The sequence below is a fragment of the Gallus gallus genome, chromosome 7 (genome assembly GCF_016699485.2).
Source record: "Gallus gallus isolate bGalGal1 chromosome 7, bGalGal1.mat.broiler.GRCg7b, whole genome shotgun sequence".
Taxonomy (NCBI): domain Eukaryota; kingdom Metazoa; phylum Chordata; class Aves; order Galliformes; family Phasianidae; genus Gallus; species Gallus gallus.
In genome coordinates this window covers 17,309,207-17,320,743 of record NC_052538.1, presented here as the reverse complement: position 1 = coordinate 17,320,743, position 11,537 = coordinate 17,309,207, and the positions used below count along the sequence as shown (strand labels likewise).

Here is an 11,537-nt window from a genome sequence, read left to right as displayed (position 1 = left end):
CCCTGGCTCAAGGTCTGTGAATTCGGAGTACAAACTCAAAGCTACAAGAGACAAAGTAAATAAGTTAAATAATCACATTCTCAAGATTTCTTAATGCACACAACTGAAAATAGAGCCTTTCTTTAGAAGTAATTATTACCAAGATTCTTAAACTTTATTTTGGAAATGTATGGTGTGCAGAAGCATTTCCACACCATCCCTTTGCTGGAATTTCCAAGACAATTATACAAAAAAAAAAAAAAAGAAAAAAAAGAAAAAAAAAAAGACTTGCAAAACACCAACAGTGAAGTTCATTCATTTAATTAAAATGAAAAACAGCCCATAGATTTAAAGGAGAACTTGGTCCACATACACAAACGATGTAAGTTTTGTTCTAGTCCATTCTATAGTGGAATTGATACTTTGTTTCTGGAATAATCTAATTAAAGAAGTGCTGTTATAGTATCTATAAAACAGTATGTAAATATACAAAACACCAATTCATGTTCTAAACTATATGGCATATCAAATCCTCCTTTAAAGAGAAATAATTTGTAGTCTACAATTGAACATATTTAAATACTATGCAGAAACCCAGTGCTTCAGTGATAGTTTTTCTACAGTTCTTCCCTTGATATTTTAAGTTTGAAAACCAGCAAAGTTTAAAATTAGCAAATATATAAATTTGGTCCGCAAAAAACTTGTAGCAAGTAGAAAAGAGAAATACATGTATTGCAAATTGATCTTATTCGTAGCATAAATCTATAAAACTATGTATTATTTAGGAAAAAATAGGTTAAAAAAGATCTTATTTATAGGTTTAAACCTTGTCCCAATATCATAAAGGTAGTGTACAGAGAAATTACTATTATGATTAGTGTATGTAGTTTGTGAAAACTACTTAATATTTCTTGTTATTTTCTCAGTAAATTGCAACACATGGAATTCAAAAACAATGTGCTACTACAGTGGACTTAGTGTGAAAACGAACCATCCCAGAAATACATGAATTTAAAGAAAATAACTCCATAAATTTGAAATACATGCTTTCTTAAATTAATTTGACATTACTGTTTTAATTTTTTTTTTAAACACTTTTCTCTATACATCTTTAGTGGCAACAGATAAACAGACTGTCAAAAACTGAATTTGTTGGCAGGATTTTTCTATCGTCCCTCTATCAGATTCAACTCTATTAAATGCTAGTTGACTAATATTGGAATGATTTTAAATATAGTATTCTACTTTCTACAAATGTGTAGAAACTTCAATTAAGAGGGCATATGACGTCTTAGAAGCACAAATATTACTTAAGGCAGGAAGTTAAATTACTATTAGTACAGGCAGAGTCAACTAGGAATGAAAATACTGAAAATATTTCATTTTATCAGGTTGTAATGGGGAGGGACTGTAATCAAAAAGTAAAAAAACAAAAAAACAAACCTACCATATTAAACTGTTGCACTTTCCCTTCTCCCCTCAATTGTACAATTATATACAAATCTGCTGAACTTCCTCAGGATGACACAGGTATGCACTAAGATTAAAGGCAGGGTCACTTTAGCAGCTGGATTCAAGAGTGGTGACCACTCTGGCAGTCTTGCGAACTTCTCTCTCTTTCTTCTGAACTTTTTCCTTCTGTTTTTCTAGTTTTTCTTGTGTTTTCCTAATATCCTTAATTTTTTTCTTTATTGTTGATCGGTCATTTTGACTGGAAACTCCCAAAGCCTTTGGGGGTTAAAAAAAAAAAAAAGGAGCACTTGGTTATTAGTTTTGCCAACAGCACTATCAACAGTACTTACTTAAGCACGAACAGTTTAAGGAGGAGGTGTTTTTTTTTTAATATATAAATACTGCAGAAATTTATATTCAGTAACTACTCGTAAACTTCTGCTAAACATTTTTATTTTTATTTTTTAATTAGGAATGCTGCTGAACTCAGATCGGGCAGCAGTGTTTCTTAACTGCTTGAGAAAAATCCAGTCCATGAAAACAGATTCTAGGAAGTTCATGTTTCTTTTAAAATTTTAAAATTATATTAAATATAATCATATAGATTAAAAGACATAAATAAAACAGCTTAGTAACTAAAGACGTCTCCACTATTGATGGTGAAGATTTTGACAGTGTTAAAAACAAAGACCAAACCAAGTATTCACCTTAAAGGAAGGCCAGCTCTTTTAAAACCTGGAATCTTTGAGTCATTCCTGAGGAGAAAACTTGGGGAAAAAAAAGCGCAACCACAACAGTGGTTGAAAATCTTTTCTGGCACATAATTTGTTCCTTTATGATAACAAAAATCCAGTGAGGGCTAATGGTAAGAAAATAAGTGCAACAGATTTCCACCTTTCCTAGACATTTCTTGTTTTGATGACGTGCTATTGGAATTGTGTCTGTTAACACAAGTGAACCATTTCTATGCTTGGTATGCTGATACTGCACTCCCTACCATGGCATTGCTTTTCTTTAGCTCATCCTTCATTCAGAGATTTCCATTCTTTCTGTTTACTTCTTTGCGTATTCTATTGTCTGCCTACATTTTAGGGCAGCCAAACTTGTTCTCTTATAGGTACTGAGGATTTTAAGGTGTATTATAAAAAGCATAGTAAAGTGCATGGCCAGTAATAGTGCACTTTGATTCTGGATCAGCAGATGGCAGCATGTGATTCCAAGTTACAGGTAGCGGTATCACCTTTTTGGAACTCCTAATAAGATGAATTGTAAACTTGAGTTACAAGCATTACCATCCCAAATTCCTCAGACAGACATTCATTTGACAGACCAGTAACAGTATTTCTTCTCTGTCCAAGGAAATATTTGGTTACAAGATACAGGAAGTTTAACGTTGAAAGTCTATTTTAAAAACACAGGTGCATTTTAGAGACCAAAGTTAGACACAGCTTTTCCTCCCTAAAACACTCAAAGCCTACGACTACTACTGATCATTAACAATAATTCGCCTTATGCTAGGATAGACAAATGAACCTCATTTTAGTTGCACAGCTTGACTGTCTAGAAGACAGATATCTACTGAGAAATAAAAGCTTAAATATTTTCTAGCATGGGACTCATACCATACAGCTTCCAGAGGCAAAACGACGAGAAAAGGCTTGAAGGAACAATTTAAGGTTTTAATTTTTACTTTTTTTTCCAGCAGTAGTAAAAAATTAAAAGCAATTAAAAGGTCACCACATGCAGTTTTTGTTTTCCCATTTGAAGAACAGATATGAAAGAAATTTAGATTTCTAAAATTGCATCCTGCAATTCTGTGCATTTTACTTGGCTGGATCTTGTTTTGATACCACCTTACACTGAGATTGATTGTACACGTATCAAGCTCCCCCTTGGGGATATTTGCTGATTTTTATTTCCTCAAGATGAAACAAGGAAGATATACCTTGTAAGAAGTCAAGCTCTTATTAGAAAAACACTATCAGTTATTAAATTCTCATCTAACTATAGTCTCAAAGTATCTAAAAACCAAAACTCTGTCCCTTAGAACAAAAATCATGAAAACAGGAAAACAGACTTTGTGGCTAAAAGAACTGTTGAATAAGCAATGAAAATTATACAGTTACAAATCTATCCTGAGATATTCACATACCTTTAACTTATCACTGTCGAGTTGCATTAACTGCTGTCCATCGATGTTCATAGCTGTAAACTCTGTAATATACTGCTCCATGTTCATTCCCATTAGCCAGTGGCAAACTTGCTGTGTGGTCCATTCAGAGATAGGTCTACTGTGCCATTGATTCTGCTTTCCTGTTGTTGTGAATTCATCATCTAATGCCTAGTCAATTGAAAAAAAGCCACTGTAAGCAGTATTTTACTTATGCTGGATTCTAGTTGTCAATTGAATCTGGGTAACAAAATATAATTTTTAAACATACTGTAGCTTCAAAGGGACGTAAACTCTTGAGATCACAGCTTATAGTCAATTTGCCTAGGAGTTGGTTATAAACAAAAGGACAATCCAACAACATTCAACACAAAGTAAGTGAGAAACATAGAACACAAATGGTTTTCTCTAAGAAATCACATTTTCATGAAAACCATTCTCAACAAATAGCAAAGCATTTGCTAAACTCAATTTATGCAAACCAACACGCTCTGTCAAAGTAGCTCAGTCCCAATACTAGACACTGCCCTATACAGCATCAAGAAGAATCAATCAAGTAGCACTCAGATGTGTTATTGATTGTTTTTAAGGAAATCCAGAATACAAGCAATTCTAGCAGTCAAGAAATGTGACAACAATTCTAAGCACAGTTTTACTAAATGTGGAGCACTCCTAAGGAGCAAGAACAGTTTGTTCTTTCATCTGATTCAATCATGTCATCAACATAAAGGGTCTGCCTAGTAGAAGGCCATCTGTGAAGAGCCTATAGCATTCTGATACTACATGATACACATGTCTGATACACACTGATACTACATGTCTCCAGGACACAGAACTCACAGAACAGCTCACAGCCTCCATTTCAAATTGGCTTCTGAGGGGGAAAAAGGTACTGCTGTTAGTCCTGAAGCACTCTTTCACTTCACAAAAGAAAAGCTACATAAAACAGAGCTTAATATCTCTACAGAAGGAATTCTAGCATGATACTTGAATGAGGGCAACATCAGTGTTACTCTCCAAAGTGTTCTCTCACTGGTTTTTACTGAGTATGGGCTGCATTTAGAATTGAAGACTGCTCTGTTAGGCAGCTTCCATAACTTATCAAGGATGTTTGTAAAAGCACCTCAAAGCATGCCTACTTTAGACATGTAGGTCAACACACGTCACACAACATCTGTAAATGTGAAACATGGAAATAAGCATCTTTCTACGAATGAATTTGAGACGTGACCCTATATGTTTCAAGTGAGCAGCTAACTACAGCTTCAAAATTGGAGGGATCTCACAAAATGCAGCTCCCTTGGAGAGCTAACTGCATGAACCAAAATAATTCCAGCAATTACATGAAAGATGGTGAGACTTAGGCCCATCACGTGGTCTGACACACAGTCAAAACTGGACCTGAGAGATCAGAATGGCGTAACGGATGTACAAGCACAACTTAAAATTTCAGAGGACTTCAGGCAATTAGAAATGCTTTCGCTTTGTCTGGCCTATGAAACAAAGGAGAGTGGTTACATTAGGAGCTAGTGCAGGTGCACAGGAACAGACTTGTAGAGCAGAACAGTTTAGGCAGAGATCCTAATTTCTACAGTACAAGCATTTCAAAGGATTTTTTTTTAACCTCAGAATAGCTCTAATCTGGTCACACAGACTCAATGGCCACTAGCAGTTGGAGTGCGCTGGGAACACCCAAAGTGTGTGCGGATTTCCAAGATGAATCAACGTAAGGCAAAAGGACAACCTGGAGATTTGCTTCAAAATGGAACTCCTAATTAAAATGCTAATGGAGACATAACAAATATGGATATATTGGCCCTCCTGATGTGCAGATGAACAGTAGTTTTCACAAAATCAAATGGCTTAAGCGTAGGCTTTGCTTAAAGTGCTCTGTGCAGCACTTCTATCAGCAGAACTGGAGCACAGTGTTTTCTGTCCAGGCTACCGAGATTGGGGTGCTTAGCACAGAAAAAGAAGATAGAAATTACAACAAGAATTTGAAAATGCCCATTTGTTTTTTAAATCATTTTAGATAACAGTATCCTCAACCTATAGCTGCAATACAAAATATATATTGGTAACTTCTTTTGTCTCATACTGGTGAGTATTTATGAATAACATACAAAAAATACAAAATTTTTACACTTCGTATTTGACCTTTATCTCAGTATTGTGTGGTCTATCAGCAGCTAGAGAGAACTAAAAAAATATATTGTCAAAGTTTTTTTCTACAAAGGCTAAAAATTATATACATTATATTTACTATTTTATTCCAGTTGGAACTCATTAATTTTACTAGATCTCTGCTAGCCATTCAGCTTCAGTTATGTACTTTCAGAGTACTGCGGATTTATTCCTTTCTCCAGGTGAATGCAGTCCCCTACAGATTGCCAAGCAGCTCTCGGCACCACCTCCTCCATGCAGCATGGATTGGAACAGCTAGCAGCCTGCACCACAGAAGTCCTCCAGATGGTGCTAATAATTCCAACCATACTTTCAACGTATCAGATACTAGCAAACCCTTATATTTCAAATTAGTAAGGACACAAGCTAACATCATAAAAAAATGGTACCAAAAAGACAATCTGCTTTAAAACACATAAACATCATCTCCTCAGATAAGTGAGGGAGGAAAGGAAAACTTATACAGTATAAATAAAACTTTTCCCTACTGCACAAAAGCACAATCGTAACTTTTCTAGGCATATAAACAGGAATAAGAGTTGTGCGGCAGAACAAGATTCAGAATATTGATTTTTGAGTAATGCTTATTGCTCATCAACTAATACTCTCCCCCCTAAAACTGCTTACCTTCCTGACGCAGTACTGACCCAAGCTATTTGTACACCAGTAACATTTCCCAAAACAGTCACTGCTGCAGCTGCCACCACACACGAACAACTTCAAATTCAGAAAGCAGAATTAGACCTACTTATGAAGAGTGGAAGCATGAGAGAACAACGTGCTCTCCTGTATAAAACCATTAGTGATTCAGTAGGCAAGTATGGATGGACACACTGAACGCGCGAAAGACAAAAAACACAACCCAAGAAAAAATAAATGCCATCACACGATTTAAGAAGTTAAAAAAATGCCATCACACAATTTAAGAAGTTTAAATCTTTGAAAGAATAAGAGAGGTTGCCACCAGCTTGCTGAACAACCAAACTGAGGTGCCATTGCTCTGCCTAGCTGACTGCTAACCTCCTGTCACCACAGGGTCACTTTCCCAAACTGTATGAGAGTCTGCCTAGAAGAGGCCAATTCTTCAGTGCTGTTCTGTTGTCCATTTCAAAGAGGTGTTTCCATCTCTAGTCCTTTAACAGTTTCAGGATTTGTAGGGCAGAATGCAGTGCTGCATATGTATAGCATTAATGCTGTTTTGACTTGTACACATTACCAGATTATTTTCACGAAAGCCTACTTTAATATAGCTAGTAACAAACACTCTCATTTATTAATCACTATTTTTTTCTTTCAAACATGGTCACTATCGGTTTGGCTAGCCCTCTAGCTCATTTCTGGCTGCATTCAGACTTAATGACTCCTAGTCTATAAAGTATTTAATTCATAAAGATACCTAACAGTCAAACACCGAATGAGACAATAAACGAGAATTGTTATCCAAGTGTAGATTTCAGGTTTCATCTGTACAAAAGAGGTCTCCACAAACCTGTACTGAGGTGAGGGTACAGTCAAAAACATTGAAGTGTTCATTCATCCAGAAAGTGACTTTAAATTAGTGGAACAGAAACGCATTATATTTAAAATTAAAAACTGCAAGTTGATCATACAGAGTTTATGGGGATCAAAACACAAAGGCCAATATGGGGTCTTCCAGTACATGTTCAATAATGGCTTACGATTTTTTACAGCATTCTTCAACATTAAAATATGGAAAGAGCCATCCAGTTTCATGTAAAAAAAAAAAAAATGGGGTTCTATTAAACATGCTGTACTATGAACAACATCAACAAGACACATATACACACTTTGAAACTCACCTCATTTGAAGAGAAGGTTAAAGTGTGTGAACGACCTGACAGATTTGGTTCTGTCACTAACCCTGAAAGTTCACAACTTGGCTTGCTATGGTATGTATCATCTATGACAATTCTACTCTGCAAACAAGTGGAAATAATGTTTTATTAACTCACTCCTTGAAATAGCAGATCATAAGATGATATTCTAGTAATTTTGAGTTTTGGAAAAAAAACCAAAAAACTGTGACTATTATTTTTAGATCACACGTGAGAAGTATTCACTGGAACATGCTTCAGACTGTTTTTTGTTTAACTTCTGAATTCAAAACCACCACAACAAAATACAAGCAATATCCCCAATAAGAGAACCTTGCGTGGAGAATCAGTCATAACTTGAAGTTATGTAGAAGTATATAAAGAAATACACACAGTTACTCTGTCAGTGGGCACACCACTCTTGGGGAGAGGCAGTTTAAGATTCAGGTAGTGGAACTGTTCGTGGTGGGTTTGTATTCATGTGAAAGCACTACAAATGTGCTTAAGAAGATGCTGTTCTGTCAATGAGATAAAAATTGAAGTTCTAATTGTTTATGGTCATGAAGACTTACATTTCGTATTTGCCCGCATTCAAACTACTGTCGTAGGCAATGGAACAAACTGGCTGTCTTTGCCCAATGTACAATGAGAAGAAGAGTAGCAATGAGCTTTCGGCAGTTTACAGATCAAGGTTTAAATTAATTCATGGATACCGAATGCAAAGCTTGCCTAAGGACAGAATCTATAGGTCTTCCCTATTCTGTGTTGCTGTTTATTGTAACAGCTTCAGTTCTAGGGTGGCTAGTTTTGAGACACAGAATCATGTCATTTGAAAATCACCTTGATATGCAAACCTACTATATAGATATAAAATATCTTTAAAAGCTTTTTTGTTTGTTTGTTTTTAAGTAATAGACTGTATCAAGCTATGTTAAACCTTCATAGTTAAAATCCTAGAAGTTGTAAAAACATTAAATCACTACGTGACTGTAAAAACAGTCCAATCACTACGATGTTTTTACAAAAAAATGGTTCAACACTGTAACCATAATTATGCAATTGGCAATCTGAATAAATTACTTTCAAAAGAGCAAGTTCTTCTGAAATAAAAGATTTTGACAAATATCTTTTTATAAGGGAGTAAAATTCCAGTTTAAAGAATATTACATTGTATGTAATCAAGTTAGAAATACAACTAATTTAAGAACTATCACATTGAAAGAACGTAAAATCTTCATAGCATTTTCTGTTTACATTCAGTGATTACTCTTGGCCTCTGTTGAAAAACTGGATCTCTCTGTCTTGGCAATAGCAGCAGGATCTGGGTTCAAACAGAGTCATCAGCCACTAGCTGTTAAATGGTGCCAGGTCACCTGGCCAGCCTGGGACTCCAGCTGAAAGCTATGAAAAAAGCCAGATGCTACACCTGAAGACTTCACATTACCTTGGTAAGAAAATACTTCTAAAGAAAACTAATGTGTTTTGCAGGATATTTTCTAATTTGACCACCTCAATTTCTAACCCAGATTCCAATTTCTACCTTACTTTTCCTTTAATGAATGAAAACTAAATCTGTTGGAAGTATATCTCATACTTTTACCTTTTTAAAATCTTTGGCACTCATTTTTGCTGCCTACAAACCATAAGCAATTATTTACCTTTATTTCTGAAGTCTCTACTCAACTACCTAAACTTTGTAAGGATGCCATACCGTACATGTGGAAATAATCTGAGATGCCAGATTAAGTTGATTTTAAATATACTTTTCAAACGTAATTTATGCTTCTATAAAATAACTTTTTTGAAGTTTTCTTTATTGAGCACTCTCATATTTGTGTTCTCATTTTCTGGACTCTGAATTTTCTAGATTATTCTATCCTAGTTTTGGGGTAACTCGATAATTTGGTAACTCGTTATTTTCACTGTTTTACCCTGAAGTATTCTTCAAACAAACAAACTTCAAACAAACTCTTCAAACAAACAACGACCACAGACAAAACAAACCACAATTTGACTCTTGTTGCTATTCTGTCATGGAGAGTGACATTCTACATGACTGGTAAAATGCTTAACCTGCCCTGTAGATTATTTCAATAATTACATTAATTAGTTAAGGTGATTTACATTTAATAATGTAAATAAAATCTAACTGCATTTGATGTTAGGAGCTTCTTCAGTCTTTTACATGTAAAAAGTATTACCTGAAACAAGATAATCTTTTGTCTGGCAACCTAATCTCAACTACTTTCAACACAGAGAAATGTACTGAGGAGCTCTTCTTTTAACCTCCCTTTTTCATTTCTTGCAGAGGAATTGTGAACAATTCACAAACAAAATTGTACTATGGAAAAAAAAAATTGAGGACAGGATAACATTCGAGCCTCAACATTTAATGAGATGAGGAAAAAAAAAAAAAAAAAGGTGAAAACATAACCAAAATGAAAGTATTTCAGTGTCTCAGCACCAGTTGTAATGTATTTTCTCTTCTCTTCTTCCTGCCCCAGTTCGGGCTTAGAGTTCCTTTTAAAGACTTAGAGCCAGTTGCAAAGACTTCTCATTCCCAAAGAGAACTTGAATAGAAGAGATTTTGTAGGTACGCTTCTCAAGATTTAAGGTACAGAGATATAACCAATTTACTCCACAGCATTCTTCACTGCAACAAAAATAAAACACTACATACAAGTTTACAGAAGATAATCTGAAAGAGTGAAGAATGCAAACACTATATATATGTGTTTGTACTGTATTAGAGAACAGACTGAAATCAATGGGCAGATTACATGAAGGGATTTCTCCAAGAACTGTGTAATTTAGAAGTTTTCTGAAGCTAAGCTGTCTGCAAACAGATCACAGAATTTTAGTTTCCTGTGCTCCTACTTTTCATAAGTAATAAGAATTTGATTCATCACTTTGCAAAGCTTTGAAGGCTAAGTTTAGTATTATTTTAAGAAAACAAGATTTTCCAAGATGCTGTAATTACAATAAGTTAATTTCACAGAAACAGGAAACAGTTAAAGTACAGCTACAGTCCTTACACCACCAATCTTAAAACATAAATACATAAATGACACAATGCCAAAGACTCAGTGGCTTTAGAGTCTTACATGACAAGAATTTCTACTTCTACCTCCTCACTACGAAGTGCTTTCACCTGCTTATATGTGATACCGCAGGCATAAGAGCAGAAAATATTACCACTATGAAAAGGAATATTCTTTCCTTAAATTCTACTAAGATAATTTTGTCCCTACCATTACACTGTTTTAATAAGAAAACTCACTGCTGAGTGGTCAGGCACCTTTCCTTCTCGGTTTTTGAGTCTTTTTACCAGGAGATATACCAACTACAGATTTCTTATTTATAGCACAAACTTAACAGGCAGGTTAGGAACTACAAAGAAAAGTCTTTCCAAGCAGTGTTTACTGTTACATTACAAGCTTTAGAAAAAAAAATAAAAAATGCTGTGAAGTGAAAACAGCTTGACTTTGGAGAGTCTGTACATGATTTTAGGATCAATTAATGCACGATAATCTGTTTTTTGACAAGGCCAGCTTTCTGTTTTACAAAGCAGACATATAGCTAAAGACTACTATATGATTCCAGCTGCTGGTTTGCAACTGGCACTAAGGAAAAGAGCAGAGCAGCTATTACATACTGGAGCACAAGATGAAAGCTAAAAATAAAACAGTAGGCAAAAAAGTAGCTGGAAGGTTAAAGTGACAAAAAGCCTGGAAAAGCAAACAGATGAGAAAGAAAAGGGTATTAATTCAGAGGAATGTGAAAAGGAAGAGAGAGGACCTAATTTGGTAAGATCTATGCATTTTTGATTGTTAACTAAAGTACATATAGAAACACATTAAGGGGTGCTTAAGCACATTTTGAGTGCTTATAGTAGAAATGCAGCAGGGGGATTTTTA

The 11,537-nt window shown here is 35.0% G+C and overlaps 1 protein-coding gene across 25 annotated transcripts in view; it reads right to left on the bottom strand.

Moving 5' to 3' along the window:
- Positions 1–279: 279 nt before the first annotated feature.
- Positions 280–11,537, bottom strand: part of PPP1R19L (protein phosphatase 1 regulatory subunit 9 like) — a 113,391-nt gene continuing 102,133 nt past the window's right edge. For 20 of the 25 annotated variants that reach the window (XM_046943443.1, XM_046943442.1, XM_046943447.1 and 17 more), the window contains 3 exons: positions 7,606–7,722; positions 3,584–3,772; positions 285–1,707 (listed from right to left, as the gene is read on the bottom strand). In XM_046943443.1, the coding sequence (XP_046799399.1) occupies positions 1,540–1,707; positions 3,584–3,772; positions 7,606–7,722 (474 nt within the window). In that variant the 3' untranslated portion in view covers positions 285–1,539. Of the gene's footprint in view, positions 1,708–3,583; positions 3,773–7,605; positions 7,723–11,537 lie in introns of those variants that run through there. The other 5 variants (XM_040703333.2, XM_040703334.2, XM_046943456.1 and 2 more) reach the window with 3 other exon arrangements.